This window comes from Mercenaria mercenaria, chromosome 18 (genome assembly GCF_021730395.1).
Source record: "Mercenaria mercenaria strain notata chromosome 18, MADL_Memer_1, whole genome shotgun sequence".
NCBI lineage: Eukaryota > Metazoa > Mollusca > Bivalvia > Venerida > Veneridae > Mercenaria > Mercenaria mercenaria.
The window spans coordinates 34,031,479-34,051,217 of NC_069378.1; the positions used below are offsets into that span (position 1 = coordinate 34,031,479).

At 33.4% G+C, this 19,739-nt stretch overlaps 1 protein-coding gene across 1 annotated transcript in view; it reads left to right on the forward strand.

Annotated features, from left to right (window-relative positions):
• Positions 1–5,762: 5,762 nt before the first annotated feature.
• LOC123538796 (ADAM 17-like protease) overlaps positions 5,763–19,739 on the forward strand; it is a 65,741-nt gene continuing 51,764 nt past the window's right edge. Inside the window, exons 1-2 of the mRNA XM_053529512.1 lie at positions 5,763–5,910; positions 19,321–19,462. Coding sequence (XP_053385487.1) covers positions 5,844–5,910; positions 19,321–19,462 — 209 coding nt within the window. The 5' untranslated portion in view covers positions 5,763–5,843. The remainder of the gene's footprint in view (positions 5,911–19,320; positions 19,463–19,739) is intronic.

A 19,739-nucleotide genomic window follows, 5' to 3' on the forward strand; every position in this document is an offset into this window, starting at 1 on the left:
AAAAAATCATCGGGAATGAGGTTGCGCACCGGGAATGGATTTGCTCGTATACATCATAATATATATAATGTAAACGCACAATTCCATTCCCGGGGCGCAACCCCATTCCCGATTATTTTTGCCAATCTTTCCCCGAAAAGCAACATTTCATTCAAGAGTATGTAATATTCATGACTGTTTTACACGTGTTTGATCATTGGAAGCGTTACATTTCCAGAAAGAAGGCACAAGAGCTAGGAAATTTGCATTTTTCATGATTCCATGCTTTTTTGACGGCTCGAGCCAGCAGAGTTTTCGTGATAACAGAGCTGATTCTTAAATTAATAAGTTGGTATTTCACACATATGATCTTTATTCATTTTTGTGTCGAAAAGCGTTTTGCTTTTTTTCGAAAGCACTCGTAAATGTGTCATTATTTACTAAAACAAAAATCCATCTACCTCGATTTTGTATATATTGATGCGCAACACCAGCGCCGGAAGTCGCGCAACCCCTTTTTGGCGTATTCCCAGTATACCACCCGTGTAATTGCCTTATGTTACTTTTGTTAGTTGGCTGACACTTTGTTTCACCTGGATATTCAGGAACCTACCCTGACAGAGCATTAACATAATAACAGGCTTTAATAAAATCTAACGTGAATCCACGTAATATATTGATTAATAATTTTAAATGAAAATTGAATACAAATATTAATACAAATCCATAAGATTCTACTAACGTAGGATTTAGATTTTATAGCAACTGAAGAAGATCTTCGGGTCGAAAGCGCTTTTGCGTCAGGATATTGTTTTTATGGTAAAATCTTCGAATCCTATACCAGTGTATCAATTATAAAACGATACAACTGCTCATACTATGGAAAAATACGTCAGCAATTGGCAAAAAATAGGTCATTAATTGACAATGCAAATACCGCAAAAAAATAAATTACAATATATAATAACGTGTCAGCGGTATGCATGCGGATACAGGAATATATATTATCAAAATACACGTGAAATAGTTGGGTGAGATTAAACCCATGAGGTTACCTCAAACTTGGCACGGGGCCCTCATGAGGCATTCTGAACCATCAGCTGTGGTCGGACACCCGCAAACCCCCTAAACAAAGCATGTTGAATCTACAGGTAGCATTTTTGTTTGGCCTACTAAAGGTGTGTAAGTTAAGTAAGTTATTTATATTTTTTCCTTTCAAAATGTTTTATTTATCTATTTATATAATTATTTATAAATTAATGATACATAGTTACATGGCAGTTTGAATTGTAATATAAAACATGTGTACATTTTGACTCTCCTAAGTGGGTATATTTTGACTTGTTATGTGTATTTTGACTTCTTATTTTTGCGTACAATTTGTTTGGAACAGCAATTGCCAAGCAGATATTTACGGTATTGAGCATTTTAGACTGACACAGAATGATAATTTTTGCCATGCTGATTGGATGGCGGATTGTGAAATACAATATGAAGCGGGTAGTATCAAAACTGTTTAAAAATGGGGCTATGGATTTTTATTATACAACTTAAAGGGAACAGTACAATATAATAAGTGTCCATATTCTCGAACATGAAGAGCATAAATTTAATTATATCCATAGCTACCAATTTGCTAAAAATAATCTCACTTTCGTTCATTCAACAGCGCAACAGTGCTCAAAACACTGTGGTTTAAATTTCCAAAGTTTAAGCTAGGCTTTTATTATTTCAATTTAAAGAAAACGAAAATATGAAGTTTTTGAGTAACAAACTTTTGTCCTTGAAAAATAAAGTATTATGATTAGAACATTCAGGTTAAATTAATTGATTTAATAAACATCCATTCTGATACGGAATTAAAAGCGATCAATCTGATGGGTGTTTTCAAAATCAAAATCTTTTTAAAGCATGTAGGCAAAACCCAGGGATAAATATTCAGAAGAAAAAGCCAAGTTCCAAGAATGCAGACCCCTTCAAACTGAAACTACATACCAGAATGGCTGTCTACATGAATAAGATATAGAAAAAGTGGAAACTCCACAGGTCGCTCAACACGACAAAAACGTAAATGTTGCAGCCTCGGGTTGAATGAGCCTGTTAATTGACGGTAGTGGAAATGCATGTTACCGTCCTCGCCCTCTAGCCCGGGTGAGCTGAACATTTACACATGCTACAATTACAAAAAAAACAAATTTGAGACATCCGCAGATGTGTTCATACGGCGAGGCACACGGAACCTTCAATGATATACTAGCGTGTAATTCCATGAAAAGCGGCGTATGGTCCACAGTTAAAATAATACCATAAATTGTTAGACAAAGTAAAGGCAACGAAAACGTGATGAGCACAATGGAACACCGCCTTGGAACAGTCAATAGCAAAGTATCATCGGTGAGAATAATAGTGCAAAAATACTCACTCTTTATCTTCAAATAATTCCAGATACAGGACCATGTAGATAAGAATTATCCCACCAAGTGAATCCATAACAGATCACAGTGCACTGGTAGCAAATGACTGGATATGTAAAATGCAAAATTGCTCTTGTAAATAATTACAAAAACAAAGTACCAAATATATATACAATGTATACACACCATATGCCTTAACAGGACGAAACAAGACAGAAGACAAATGTCGAAATAAATGTGACCCGGTCAGCTTTAGAAACTGCATTAAGTATGGAAAAATGGAAACTCTGCGGGTCATCCAACCAGACAAAACTGATTTTTTTTTGCAAGCTATGTTTGATCGAGCCTATTTAAGAATGATAGTGGAAATGCATGCTACCGTCCATGTCTTCTGGCCCTGAATTGAGCAGAATTAAACATTTAGTTTATACTAATTTAATTTAGTTCGATTGTGAAGCAAGTTCTAAAACTTATATTAATCACTCTCGACATCTCATTCCTGATGGAATCCATCGCCACGAGAGTATGAGAGAAGAGAAAGCCAGTTTCCCTTTAAATGCTGAGCTCCAAGCAAGGGAGCTACTAGTACCATTTTACACGTCTTTGGTATGCACGTGTTACAAGTACCAAAAAAAGAGATATATCAAAAGATATGTTCACAGTGCGGTGTACATGGAACCTTCAATGATACATAATGCAATTCCATGAAACACAGCATACGGTCCTCAATTACTAAACGAGAAAACAATGGGTAGAACTAAACAAACATGATTTTAGAGAGTAGATTTCCACCTGTTCAAAAGGCAGACGTAACGTCCAACTAAGATTTCTCTTTTCTTACGAAACATGTAAAATACCATTATATTGGGAAAAAATCTATTTAATATATGTATTTATTTTATCCATCTTTGAGACATCTACAAACTAAAAAAAAACTTGCGACAAAACCTTTCAATAAAACTATACAGTATTTGCAAAATATGAAGAAAGTATTATGAGCACCTTCATCCTGGTTTTATCTTTTTTCTTTTTGGTTGTTGTTTACTTTTTCAAAAAGGCTAGGGCTATATATTGTTCTTTATTTTATTTTCAATTTTTGTTTGTTGGTGGTATTACATACCTTCATCCTTCCCTTTCCTCCCCCCCCCCCCCAACCACACGTTCGTTCACACACACACACACACACACACACATTTCACACCCCCCCCCCACTCCCCCCCCCCCCCCCCCCCCCCTTTTTAAATACACTCCCCAATTTTTACCCAACAAAATTTATGATGTATTTCATCTTGTTGAAATGAACTTGTTGATGGATATATAAAGCAGCCTGTTTGTGGTTGGCTTACTTTGCAATGTGTGGATCTTTGCTGTGCTCCAGATATATGATCCAGGGGTTTGCAAAATACAAATTTAAGGAATATAGGCTTATGAAAGTAGATGCTGAATTTGGACCTGCCATCTCTCTTACAAATGAGGGAAGCATTTGCTCTTTCCAATTTAAATGTAAAGATTCCTAATCAATGGATTTCTAAAAAATAACTTCAAGGATTTGAGACAGTTCCATTGAAAATCTAAGTGATTAAGTATGCCCACGTGATCATATAACAACACAGGAGTCAGTGATTTATCAAAAATTTGTTACTACTGATTGAAAATCTATATTAAGACATAGGGTTCTAGAGTTTAAAAGAGACTGGACTCCAGATAAAATTGATCTTTCTTTAAATTGAAGTTTGGATATATTATGAACATGAGAACATGAGTTTTTGTTCTTAAAAACATACGAAATCATGAAAAAAATATAATGTTGGAACCGGGAAAAGATTCCAGGCCGCCTCGGCAACAAATTTTTTCTGTCGTATTGACTATACGGAGAAATAGGTACTTAAGGCTCGTAAAATATAAAGCTTAAAAATGTTTCTACTTCTTGTTCCTATTGCTTTATGCTGCTGATTATATGGCGATTTTTCAGAATCTGAATCTGATTTTCAATTGGCTGTATCCGTAAAAACTGATTTTTTATTGTAAGTTATGGACCTTTAATTTATAAAAAAAAACGAAAGGGGTAGTTTTTTTCTGAAGGAGAAATGTAGAAATACACCTTCATTTTATTTCAATAATGCTAAATTTCATAATATTAAATATAATAGTTTTGATATAGATTTAGCAAAATCACTAAACTTATACATCTTTGTGGTCAAACAAGAAAAGCACTATTTGATGTACATAAAGGCACTGACCTTCAGTTCGTAAGACCAAAGAATACATAACATATAAAGTGGGAAAATATTGCTATATTTCTCAAGACGGCTTTGAAACTTACTTACTGACAGATAATATACTAGTATTATGAAACGCATGATAATTACTTGTAGTTGGTTTTACTAATTCTTTCCATTTAAAATTCAAAAGCGTTTTTTAACGTGTTAATTAGAAATATATTCTTAGATTGTGAGAGAGTGTACTGTAAGACCGAGGCAAACCTCATTTGTATAAAAGAAAGTCTATACATACTTTGGGCTAGCCTGGCTCCCTGGCTGCATGGTTATTTTTATAAAAATACTGGAAACATTTTGTAAGAAAATTTTAGGCCTCTAAAATAGCACAATTTTAGCTGATGGCTGAACCATACAGCCTGGTGAAAGTTGGCCAGTGTAACCCTAGATTGCCCCTGTAAACTGTTAACTACTGAGAACCCTATCAATATGTTCAGAGCCAGGGGCAATAAAAAATCTCAATGTAGAAACAACCTTCTGGAGTTACTTCCCTCTTAATGAAGAAAACTGATATATGTAAATAAGAACAAACATAGGGACGGGAGCCAGTCTAACTTTGGGCTAGAAATCGAAAAATTAGCAATGTATGGCTTATGTTTCCGATGGTTCTCATTACAGATTTTATTATTTTCGCAATTATAAAATTATTTTCGTTACCACATTTGACGCAGAGTGAACAAAACTGTGCTGTTTATTACATTATTACTGATACAAAATTATTTATTTTTCGTATTTAAGTATGTACATTAAAGTTAAAATAGGAGCAAAATATATCATTTATAGCTTAATTTCGCAGTTATAAAGTTTATATGGCCATTAGAGTAATAAAGATTAAAGTTATCTATTTCATCATTATCCATGCAAGATCATTTATTTTGCGTTTGTAAGAGTGTATTTGTAGGATTAATACAGTAATATAAAATAAGGTCAATTTGGACATAAAATAAAGAAAATATGGCTTATTTTCGTAACCATTTCCTATTTTCGTGAAAAGAACCTTTTTTTCGCACTTTAGACCTATCGGAAAATATTTAATTACCAGTCTAGGAATTCCAAAATATTCGGAAAACTTTTACTATTATCGTTACAAACATGTATTTTCTTCCGTGTTTTGATGAGAACAGCACTAAAATTAGGAATTAATGAGTAAATTGAATGAATAATGTGACAGTTAATGTCTGTAAAAATGGAAGTTGCTGTTATTGTTTTGCATTTCGTTAATTTTCTGTTTATATCGACAGGTGAGTTGAATTGGATGGTTAATTTATACACTGTACCCCACCCACGGTTTTACCTGTGGTTGGTATTAATTCTACGACATTGATAATGAGTGTACTTGTGCATTGAATGTTCACTATGAAACCTATGTTGAATTTAATCCTAACCTTTAGTCCGTATATTGTAATCTAAATACATGTGTATGCTGCTTTCTCCTTGATTCGAGCCTCTTAAATCTTATAGGGTTGTGCATATTTTTGTAATCCTGTTCAATTGAATAATTTTTGTTTTTTTGTTACAAAAATATTTGCATTTAACAATGGGCAATAAGAATTACAATGTTACCATCTTTTACATGTACTTTTTGCACAAGACTGAAGGAGGTCAAACTCCACATCATTTTAGGAAGTGTCTAGGGGTACGGATCCCTACCTCTAGACAAGCCTGTTAGGGGTTTTCTAGGGATACGGACCTCCTTTTTCTAGAGATTTAGAGTTATTTATATCTTAATTTTTTGTAGAAAATGAAATAACAAATAAGTCGTAACCAGTCTTCACTTAAAACTTGGATCTAATTGGTTTACAGATACACTTTTCTGTGCCGATTAGTTTGTTGTCAAATAACCTGTTGATAACAGCTAGATTAATGAATGAATCTATCCCTTAAATGAATTCTATTTGAAATTCAGCAAAAAAATAAATTAGGCATGATCATATGCATCAATTTATTTTGTTATTTAACAAGGTATAATGATAATCGGCACGGAACTGATTGTTTAATAATCAATTAAGCGGCATTAAGTAAAAGAAACTGTTTGTGAAAACGTTTCATGTATCTCCTAACGGCTACCAAATGTGTGAAAAACATGAATACACTAAGGGTTAATTATCAATTAAAAATAGTTTTTTCCCCAGCATATTTAACATTATTTTGTTTAATCTTTATATCTTGTTTTCCTGCCAGTTCGAATCCTCGATCGTGATTTATTTGGTGTCCCTCTGTTATTTACGTTCCGAAAGAAATTGTAACAAATCGGATGAATGTTAGTATCTGTAAACCATTTAGATCCAAGTTTAAGGTGAATTCTGATGAAATGTTATTTGTTATTTCATTCGCAACAAAATTTGAAATGTAAATGACCCTTAATCTCTAGAAAAACGGAGGTCTGTACCCCTAGAAAACCCCTTATAGGCTTGTCTAGAGGTACGGATCCGTACCTCTAAAATCAGATTCTAGAGGTACGGATCCGTACCCCTAGACACTTCCATCATTTTAAAGCTTTCTCATCGATTTGAGCCCTTTATTTGGAAGGTCATCAAGTGTTAATGTTTGCATATTCTATTTCCATAAAGCAAATATCTATCAAGATTGACTTCTTGTTCACTCCTTACAACAGTTGAAATATGCTCAGGATGCTTTTAATTTGAAATTTGGGCTCACAATATTACCCACTATGTAATTTTCTTTTGAAAAAAGCAATTTTTGATGCAAAATATTAAAACAGGTATTTACGCAATTTTTCAGTGGTTTCATGACTAATTTTTTTCAAGGCATTTTAAAATGTTAATGACACAAATTTCTGATGGAAGAACATGCTACATGAGCATGACTTTTACTAAAATACAAGGGCTTGAATCGATGAGAAAGCTCGAATCAACGAGAAACAGGCATATAAGGATTTTTCTAGAGCAGAATAGCAGAGTGCTGCGCTCTGCCCTTTTTAGCGCCGCCCTTCTGCCCAAAGTGGGAAATACTGGAAAAAAGTGGGAAATACTGCAAAAATGACTCCAAATTCAAAGAAAATTCTGCTTTTTTGTGACAAAAACATCAAATATCTAAGTGATAATTAATATTTAAATGAACACTTGCATGAGAAAAATACATAAAAGTACTAAGCACATGTATACACTTTTATACATATAACATAGCTCACTGTTGAGAAATGTACTTTCAATTTTACATAGTTCAACCATCATAAGACTCAATGATATCTAAAAACATTCATGCAGAACCAATAGGCTTCATTTTCACTATAATGATAAAATTATGTCGGAACAAAAGCTGTGTATTTGAAGGGATGAATATCATGTTTTCTTGGATTTCTTCTTTCAGTTAAAATGACCATAAGACTAAAATATTTACTTTGAGTCAGCAAGACTACGTTTACAACCAACTATGATAACAGTAGTAAACAGCATCAACATAAAAAGTATGATAAGCTGTAAAAGAGAATAAGTGTAAGAATGATCGAGTTATAACAGCAGGTGTCACAAATCTTCAGACATATTACTCTGTATTCAAAATGATAATTAAAAAATGTATAGATGTCAACAATGGCTGGGTTGTCAAGAAAATATATATGTGAAAAAAAACAAGCAGTACACATTATAGGAACATTTATTATAGCTAGTTAAAAGTTCAGAGAAATAAACTGAATTTTGTAATGATTTACTGAAATAATGTAAACAGGTGCTATTAAGTTGTTTGTAGCATGTGATTTGGTCAACATCAGTGCCTGAGGCATAGTGTATTATTGTTACTGATCCCTACCAACTAATGAGTGTCCAACTAATGAGTGTATTGTTACTGACTTCTCACCTTAATGATTATGTTAACACAAATGGATTGGTAAGAAGCGATTATGAAAATATTTTAGGGGTATAGCTTATCTAAAGAATAAAATATATTGGTCTGAATCATATTTCCCAGTATTGCCCAGGAATTACCAGTATTTCCCGGGAATTCCCTTTATTTCCCGCCGTCCTGGGAAATATGAGTATTTCCCGCTTTAATGCCAACCCTGAAAATAGCAGACGTCCCAAAAAAACTGTCAGTCGATATGCAGATATGACACTCGCCAACTACACATGGGTGCTGTGTATTTGCCCGAGGCGTGTATGCAGAGAAAAAGTAATTAAAATGATAAAAGACGATGACCAACTGAAGCCTAACAAATAACAATTAGAGAGGTCTGCAATCAAAGCAAACTGGAAAACAGAATAAAAAGGGTAAAAAAAACACATAATTTAGAACAAGTCAGTAATTATCGGCAATTAGCGTGACACCTCGTGTCAGTTTTGTTGTTCACAGTTAGATCTTGGTTGAAGATAATACTCAATCTTTAATTAGTATCATAATATCAGTTATCTATAATTGTTTTTATATTTCTTTCATCAAAATAATATTAAATTTATATGGAATTAGAATTGTTCAAGAAAAAACAAAACACACACACACAAAACATACACACTCAAACTTTTACGAAACATAACGTAACGGCAATCTTAGATTTTAGCATAGACAGCACGGAGAGTAGTTTCCCTTTACTGAAATGGCGAAAATCATAAATAAACTTATTTTGAAGTTGGAAAATCTTCTATACCCATATATATAATGCACTCACCATTCGGGGGTGGTCCCGGGGGTCAAAAATCTGCGCATTTTACAGAGTGTCAATGGTACGTTCAGTAATATGATGAATGTATAATGACATTTATTGAAAATGTATTCAGATTTGCACTAGAAGAAACTTGCAATGAATTTGAATGAAAAAAAAAATTATTCCTATTTGTTTATATAACATGCTTATCATCAATACATAAATACTGTTTGTTTTATGATTGCCATTCTATACATAGAGCGTGACGTCACACATTCCGTCTAACCTCTATATTAGGAACTGATAACTAGCCGATTTTGGATGATTGTACATACACTAAAACATAGTCCAGGGGAGGACGATAAATTTTCAGAATCTACTTATTTTTGCATGTTATTACAAGAAATTTGTGTAATTGTGATTACTTAAACTTTTTAAACCCTTATCTTTCTTTGACTCATGTCATAGAATTATTTTTTGACAAAAAGGAAAATCTACTTTCACTTTCCTATACTGTAGTATTGCAACGCAATTATGGTATATTAAATATGGATCGGGAGACTTAGATATCATAAGATCAATGTCCTAAACGTCTAAATGATGCACAAATTGAGTGCTTAAGTCATGTCATCAAGAAGGAATACTGTGTGGCCTGATATACCAGCTGGCACCCCATGTCAATGTACATGTATATCATATTCTGTTCAAAGTGTTAATAACCAAACACTTTCTCTAAGTTTACATATTGCAGTTCTGATAGTCTAGTCCTTCATTTGGTGCACCACTGACAGTTAGACCAAAGAGAGAACAATTTCTCTGCTAGTACTAACTGGAAATGCTAAAAAGTACTTGTTGTTTGTATGAATCATGGACAATGTAATACTGACAGGATTTCAGTTTTCAACACCACTATCATGAGTGAAAAACAACCACCTTTGTAAATTCCAGTTTTATTTGTACATATATTAAAGTTCATACACACTATTTTTCAGTCTATTTTTTATTAATTAACAGGCCTACTAAACATGGGGAACATATCAAACAAATACACTTCAGGTAAACATATAAAATCCTAAGCACAGACAACTTCAATACAATATAATTATTAATGGAAGTATTTGCTGGTCAATAGTAAAAAAAAGGCTACGTCATGACTGGCAAGCCATTCAATAAGTGGTATATTACAAGACTTTAGACATTAATATTAACTATTATTCTCAGATATTAGACATGTCATAAAACACAAACTATGGACCAGATATTTATGTAAGAAGTCCTGCAATATTACTAATGATTATTAATATTATTTCTGGTACACACATTATAACATTTTATCAGATCAGTAAAAGGTTGAAGGGTAATACACTTGTAACTTAAATGAAAATAATAACTAGAATGTTAACAATGTGTATATATATACAGTCAATAAAAGATGTTTAAATTGTTTCTAGATTCTGTTCAATGTTTTAATTTGATAGTATTTCACACAAAAATTCTATTTCCCAGGCTAGTTGTAAAATATTTAGTTCATTCTTCTCTCAGAAAGTAGGTTTAATTTCCAATATTTGACCAAAAATTCTTTCCATCTTTTTTACATCTTCCAACCAAATTTTTTAGTAAATATTATGTCAACCATACCATTTAAAACACAAAGCAATTTGTTAAATCAAGTCCCTTTCTTCTGAAATGGATTTTATTCATACCGTATTTTCCCGAATTAAGGCCCCCCGCTAATTAACGCCCCCCACCCATTTTGGAGGGAAAAAAAGTCAACAAGAACGGGAAAAAATCACCTACCTCATTTTTATAAGTCCACATAATAAGTAATTTACAGTACTAAAGTCCAATGTATTAAAAATTAAACACACTTTTAAACAGTCCATGTACCGTAAAGCCAAAACATTTGTACTAAGTACGGTACGTAACAGAAAATTAAACGGTAAATACATTTTTGATTTGTTTTTACACCACTCGCGCACACGCTTCCTGCCGACTTCAAACAAACTTGCAGCAATGTGTTTACGATATACCCTTTTCTTTGGCAGTTTTAAGAACTTTTGATTTAAAAGCAGGCACAGCAGCGTGTCAAACCATTGACATTGTGTATTGCACTTTTAGCTACCCGCATGTACTAAGGAAAATATTATCGGAGTATACAGCTGTTTGGGTCATGACGTAATGTGTAGTGTCGCGAGCGTGTCAAAAAGCCAGACATGGAATACACGAGGTACCGTATTTAAATGCATAAAAGACACACGACACACTGCATTAAATTGGATGCCAAATAATTACGTTTTAGGGGGATTAAACAACACAGAAACACTTTATAGCTAGTTTGAACGATGTTTTTAAGTTTTGTAAAAATTTTCATTTTTTATTTTTTTACCTCAAATAAATGCCCCCTCTTTGGAAAATGTAACGCCCCCGGGGGCGTTAATACAGGAAAATACGGTAATTCATTCTGATACAAAAATAACAATGTGACTTAGTTTCAAAAGATTCCATTATTTCTATCACTACAACTTCATGACAGCTCATGCAGCAGATTGAGAAATATACAAGGATTATATATAGTGACCTTTACAAATATGTAATATACTGTTACTAGTATCTTGGTCTGCAGTATTCATCTAAAGTCAACTTTTACTAAATAAAACAAAAATGTCCTAGTTTGTATTACCTGTTGACCTGCAGTTATAAAACATGGGACATGCCTGTTTCTCAGTTGAAAAAATCTAAATGTTACATTAGTATATACCTACCGTTTCATCTAAACTGTAACATTATATCAAAGTTAATAGGATATTGTGCTCAACAACAAAATTTATAACAATAAATTAAAGCATCAATCTCTTAAGTTTTCCATGGCAAAATGCTTTAAACACTTTCTAAATGTGCTGTGGTATGAAAAATATTATAAGATCAAATGTACATACATGAAGAATTGAAGATTTATGTGTTAAAATTTGGAAGTGTAAATTGACATAATTGGAGGTAATAAGGTGGACAAGTGCCAGGTTAGGATTCGAACCTGAGACCTCCCCATGACATCGTACTTCTATGTCTGGGGTGCTCTAACCAACTGAGCTACCTGTCACCGACTGTCCTCACCGAGAAATAAATTCTGAGATTTTTTACAATTTTGAAGCAAGCTGAGAAATCTTATTGAATATGATTTTTACTATTCCGATATCAAATAAACTCGTACTAATTATCAACTGTTTATTCAAGAAAAAATATCAATTAACAAAACAAGAGTACAATACAAGAAAACAAAGTGTGCATTTGGTAATTAGCCGTTTAGGTCTGGTATTTAGCCTTTTAGGTCTGGACCATTTCTGACTAGACTGTACATTTAGCCTTACTGGACTACATCAAACTGATACTTTGGAAACTAGTCCTGCAAAAAATAAAAAAAATGTATGACTGACATTATTTCAATTTATACTTATACTGAATTTGGAAATGGTGCATTCAATACTTTTGTACATTCGTTTAATGAAATGATGTACATGTACAGCTCAGTAGGTAGTGCGTAGATCTACGGATCGAGAGTTCGATCCGGGGCTAATGTTCTTTGCAACTATTTGATAAACAATATTTGTGTCTGAAATAATTAGTCCTCCACCTCTCATTCATGTGGGGAATTTTGCAGTTACTTGTGGAGAACAGGTTTGTACTGGTACAGAAATCAGAAACACTGGTTAGGTTAACTGCCCGCCGTAACATGACTGAAATACTGTTGAAAAACGGCGTTAAACCCAAAACAAACAAACAAAAAGCTGTACAGAAATATACATGTACAATTTTGCAGGTAAACAAGATAAACGATGCCATTTTTCATGTATGAATCGATTTGAACAACTGCAGATAACTTAAACATGTTAAATTCATCATTTCAAATGATACTAGAATGGATACACTAGAATTAATCATTCTCTGGAAACAACAATGGTGAATATTCAACTAAAAATGCAAAGCATACTTTCACTTCCTTGTTTACGACTCCATGTTGAAAATAGTTCTTACCCATAATGCCCCAAGCGAAAGTACACAGGTCAGTGCGACAGTATGAAGGCGCTACCGTAGTGTACACAATGTTATGATTGCATTCATTAATTTCATTATTTTTGTCTTGCAAGTTTTTTTGTTTAGAAATACCATAAAATGTTAAGTTCTGCATAAAGATTGTATTGCACAACCAAATATACAATGTAGTAACTTACAAAATAGACATTTTTGACCAAAAACCATGGAAATATACCTTTTGATTTTTGTAGACAAAGGTGCGCAATGCGCAAAATGCACCCTGCCCCTTTTTAGCAGCACACTGCTCTTTTTAGAGCTTTAGAAAAATCCCTATAATTATGTATATCAAATAGATGCAAATTAATGTTGTGTTTTTCTTTCGGGTTGATTTTGTTCGACTCCAGTCCAAATGAAAAATAGACTTTTTTGTCCTAATTTTATGTCTAAAATTCTCAACAGAAAGTTGGAAAAAATATCTAAAAATTTTCACAAAAGAAAGACACCTGCGGGTTTTTCACTATTCTTACGAGGCTATTCCTATGGGACCGTAAGAGTAGCCACTTCCTTTTTTATACGCCCGAAGGGACGTATTATGTTATACCCCCGGTGTCCGTCCATCCGTAAGCAATTTTGTGTCCGCTCTGTAACTCTTGAACCCCTTGAAGGATTTCAAAGAAACTTGACACAAAAATTCACCACACTAAGACGACTTGCAGAGGGCATGTTTTGGATGTCTCACTTCAAGGTTAAGGTCACACTTAAGGTTCAAAGGTCATATGTGTATGTTTTGTGTCGGCTCTGTAACTCTTGAACTGCTTGAAGGATTTCGAAGAAACTTGGCACAAATGTTCACCACACTGAGACAACCTGCAGAGCGCTTGTTTTGGTTGACTAGCTTCAAGGTCAAGGTCACACTTAGGAGTGAAAGGTCATATATGACTTTGCTGTGTCCGCTCTGTAACTCTTGAACTGCTTGAAGGATTTCAAAGAAAATTGGCACAAATGTTCACCACACTAAAGTGATGTGCATAGCGCATGTTTTGGATGACTCGCTTCAAGGTCAAGGTCACACTTAGGGGTCAAAGGTCATATATGTCTTTGCTTTGTGCATACTGCTCTGCATTGCAGTGCTCTTGTTTTTATTTGGCAGATCCCTTTTCTGTTCTCTTACAATAATTTTTTTATGAATTACTTCCCTTTTTATTAATATAAATAGCTTTTTTTGAAACTTTTTTATTATTGGCCTTAGGGAAAAACCAAGACCACTTTTCTGGGTACAACATGGATGGTACATCCAATTTTGAGATGTATTTTGACATTACTTTACCTGGTAAGAATTTCTTTTTTGGACTTAGAAGTTTTTGGTTTTTTTTGAATTTCTTCTTTTTGTTGTTCCTGTCCTTTGGGCTTCAACAGTCAAATTTTGCTCCCATCCTCTGATGTAACCCTTCGGGCGTATATTGCCCTGCTTGGCGGGGCTCTTGTTTTAAATTTACATTCAGTATGTACAAAAAACTTTGAAAGTTTGATGTAAAATGTGTACAAATAATGCTGCTATTGGATATGTTTAATAATCGCCGTTCGCTGTATATATCCAGGTCATCAGGGTGATGTCTTTCTGCATGCGTCTCTTTGATACAGATGCACTCGCCAGCAATGTTGCATAATTCAAAGTACTACGTAAAAAAGATTGAAAAACCAGAAAACAAAGACAGTTGACCTTTTATTTAAACAGTTTGTTTTGGGTTTAACGCCGTTTCCAGTGTTCCTGGATTCTGTACCAGTACATACCTGTTCTCCGCAAGTAACTGCCAACTTCCCCACATGAGTCAGTGGTGGAGGACTAATGATTTCAGACACAATGTCGTTTATTAAATAGTCACGGACAACATACGCCCCGTCCGGGGATCAAACTCACGACCCCGCGATCCATAGACCAACACTCTACCTACTGAGCTAAGCGGGCGGGCTTTTTATATAAATATACAATATTATCAAATGCTTCCCAGGAACAAAGGTTAGGTGAACTGCTCGTCTTAAATAACTGAAGTCACTGTTGAAACGTGCATAATAAATTCATAAAAACATACAACGTAATACAAGAATGAATAACTGAGCCTCTCTGTCATGAAATGGGTGCCAGAATGTAAGTTAAGAAAACATGTAAAATTGTTACATTTGTCGAAAAATATATATTAGAACATAAAATGACAATGTGTGAATATGTGTTCACAAACAATGTCACCAGTCGCTTTCACCAGCACAGATAACAGACATTGTTGATTATTTCAAAAACATGAAAGCGGTGATATTGACTTGTAACAAGTATAGTCGATCTTAAATTGAATGGTCATGCCACGTGTCAGATTCATTAAACATAAAAACCATTAACTGTGTTCATATATGACGTTTTAATATGTCTTGTTTTAAACATTGCAATTTTTGCCAAAATGATGCGAAAATTCCAAATTCAAGGGGTGTGGGTCATATTCCCAAAATGATGGGAAAAAACTTGGCGTCATTGACTGGAATCTGCATGACAGATTCAGATAACAATTTTAAGTGATCATCAAGCACAAGACTAAATCATGTCTATTGTGAATGTCTATGTATTGCAAGCTTTGTCAGATACTGATACATGATTTGCTTGTTAATTTTTTTGTTGTTCTCAATGAATAAATATTGATAACTTTACTATATTTTAACATAGATATTGCTTAAAAATTATTAGTAGTACATTAATCATGCAATTAAAAAATTCCCAATTTAGGTGTTTTACTACACATATATTTTTTTTTAACTAAATGGATCATTAATTTATGAAAGTGGACAAAGAGGGTCTTAATCCCTGTGATTTAGTGTCATTACTGATAGAGAATACTTGATAGTGATTATGTTAGTGAGTCTGATGGATTTTAATGACTGATGGATAAACCACTGAAACGTAGGTAGAACTACAAATCTATAATTTTGTTCATTGTGTCTGATTATTGATTTTTTTCACTTAGTAATTTTTCACGCTTATTAATGGTGCTAGATAAATCGCGTATTTTAATGCTTGTTTGTACGGTAATTAGCAAATTTTTGACTATCGTTATAAACACATTTATTGGTCATAAAATGAAATAAAATAAAGGAAAATTTTATTTTTTATTTTTGTTTGTTTAATTATATATGCCTTTACTGTAAAACTAATAGAATACTTTAACACTATTACAGCACTAATAATTTATCGCGGAAATGTAACAAAATCGTGAGCAAAATTAAGCGGTAACTTGCTAGAAACATTTTTTTCACAGTATTTTGTGCCATAGCAGTTGTTAAAATGCTAGAACTATCCATCCCTCGAGTCGACTTATGGTTGGGGCAAGTTGAAAATCTAAGATTTTTTTATCCAGAGTAGGCTCTCGTCTTATGGCCGAAGTCGACATATGGCCGGAAATATACGGTATTTAACGTGTCAGATGTTTTAATATCATATTTTAACTTTAGGAAGATAGTATCAGTGTCATTGTAATAAATTTAGTCGCGGGTTGCCATTTATTTATAAAATAATTTTCATTTCTGTCCGCCAAATCCAGACTTTATTCTACCTTTTCCGGATAAACGACGTTACGCCATCCCTTCCGGTTTATCAAACGTGCAGAACTACCTTAAGAACCAATTAATTTATTATTAAACATAATTATGTATCAATCTAAAGGTCTTCCTGGATAAAAGACTTCAAGGAAGTTCTTGAATTCTGAAGGCGTCATTAATTATAATATAATCATAAACAAATGATCTTTTAAAAGGAAATATCTTGGAAAACTTTGGACAGCTTGCATATCACATAAAGGACATCTTTTAGAAAGCCAGGTACGAGGACAAAGGTTACATTTTTAGCTCGTCTGAGTTTTGAAAAAAAAAATCTAGGAGTAATTTTTCATCATTTTGATTGTCAGCGTTGGTTAAAATTTTTGTTTAGGTACACCTTCTCTCAAACACTGTAAGAGCTACAGCTTTGAAACTTTGCACACTTGTTTATCATCATTAGGGGACTATGTAGGCCAAGAACCATAACTCTGATATGCATTTTGTTAAAATTATGGCCCTTTTTGTACTTAGAAAATTTGAGTTTCTTGGTTAAAATTTTTGTTTAGGTCCAGCTTTTCTCAAACACTGTAAGAGCATATATATTTACAGAAATATTGAATTAATAATTAATTACTCAAATTCCTCATCATTCATAATTTTTAATGTTCTGAATTAGTTCAAGTCAGGTGATAATTCTCAGAAAATGAATTCCTTTAGTTTGAGTAGCACTTACTAATATTTAATCAACACCTTTTAAAATTGACACATAAAATTAGACACACACCAGTTTAATGTTTATTATAGTAATGGTTATGAACCAATTGGCAGACATCAATTTTTAAATTGAGGATTTTTGCATTTATGTCAAAATGTGATGGTAGCATAGTCTGTGAATGAGGGACAGACAGATGGACAGATAGTTTAAGTGGCCATTATGTGTCATTATCCAATTCATTACAAAGTGAGTGACACAGTCAGTAAATAATCCAACAAAATCTTGTTCCACTAATTAATACACTTATTAAGTATGAATGAAATATACACATAAAACAAACATAGACAATACATAATATAAATACGTTGCCACAAAGACTGTACAATCATACAACACATACTAATCACAGACTTAACATTTAGTGAGCTGTATTCAAACAGTAACGAAAGCAAGATTATTGTATATATTATAATATGATTATCATGTAAAAATGTGAATATGGCTGTAGACACAACCATTTTGTAATCAGAGCCGGCTGCCTTACAGGGATTGGCCTATACAGCATCGAGCCTGTTTTAATGATCATTTTAAGTCAGGAATTAGTGTCTTTATAGTGCTAAATTTCCTTTTCATGCTGTTATTATTATGTTTGGATAGATTGTGATGAAACCTTACATGAAAATGCATTTTGAATCTACAGATGTTACAGCAGTATTTATGCTATAAACAAAGTTTAAGCAAATTGAATATATTTGAATCAGACTTTTAACTGATGGAATATAAACACAGATGTTCACAATATTCATCAGATCTGCTGGGCCAGATACCATCTATACCTGAACCATAACGTTTTAGTGGTGCCTGGTTCCTGGCTGTTGATCTTTTGCTATTTTGTTTAATTACTTCCTCTGTCCTTTCTTCCCTATTGATTATCCAACTATCTTAGGTGAAGCTGTGATATTCTACTCATTTTCTTCATACCTCTAAAATTAAAATGTGAATGTTCTACATGAATGCTCTGTCTTACTGCACTGGAAATCCGGATAACCTAGAGTAAAACCTGGAGTCTGGACTGTCTGGTATATAGACACTTCAACCATGCTTTGAATAAATAACAGTTCTTGTATAAACTGACAGAACTGTCAACATTCTATATGATGTAACATTAAAAGTGTTATTCATTATTCCAAATACTGTTGTAACATCTGCCTTTGATGTTGTTCTGTATTTAATCTTTGGCAAGTGTCTCAAAATTACACGTAACTGTACAGATCTATATGTTTTATTTGAATGTAATTAAAGAAAACTGCTGTGAGTAGTTTCATTAAAATCTAGGTTGTAGGATTTTCCTTTAATACCAAAATATACATCAAAATTGTAATTTTCCCGAACTTGCTTGCGGTCTATTACTTTAAATCATTCCAGAAAATATTATGCAAACATCTAGCTAACAGCAACATGAAACATTGGAAAATCAAGGTTCAGATCAAATTGAACATAACAGAGAAAATTTTCATCTGGGCATCGGAATTATCTTAAGCAAGGCTTTGCTGAATAATTGAGAGACTATGAATAATAAATGCTTGTTACATTGAGGTAACTAAGTGTAATATACCAAGTTGTTCCATATTGATTCAATATGCTGGTACGCCTAAATTCAGTAACTTTCATGTCAAAAATACCTGTATGTACATGTACTATATTTAGAGAAAAAAGTATGTTTTTATATTTCAGTGGCTGGAAATATCCAAGACAGATTAAGATATTTTGAAACTCTGAAGACAACAGATTTTACACACAGGGTCAAAAGGTCAATAGATCCAGATCCTTACAGCTCTTCACACATTACAGAGGTGAAGGTCACAACACTTGGAAGGTATTATAATGGCAGTTTAAGACTTTCTTTTAGTTGAGATACTAATTTTTTAATCATTTAAATTAGAAATGTTATGCCGAGATGCTTAATAAGGCCACGTTTAAAAATGTCTTTGTTTGCTGTCTCCCGACCCTACTTTTTAAAGTTGGGTAGGTAGGTAGGCAATTCTTTTTCTACTGATCTACTGATGCGGGAGGCATATAGTGATTGTCCTTCCGTTCGTTCATCCGTCCGTCCGTACAAGGTTAACCAAATGGGACTGTTTCGTCTAGCATCA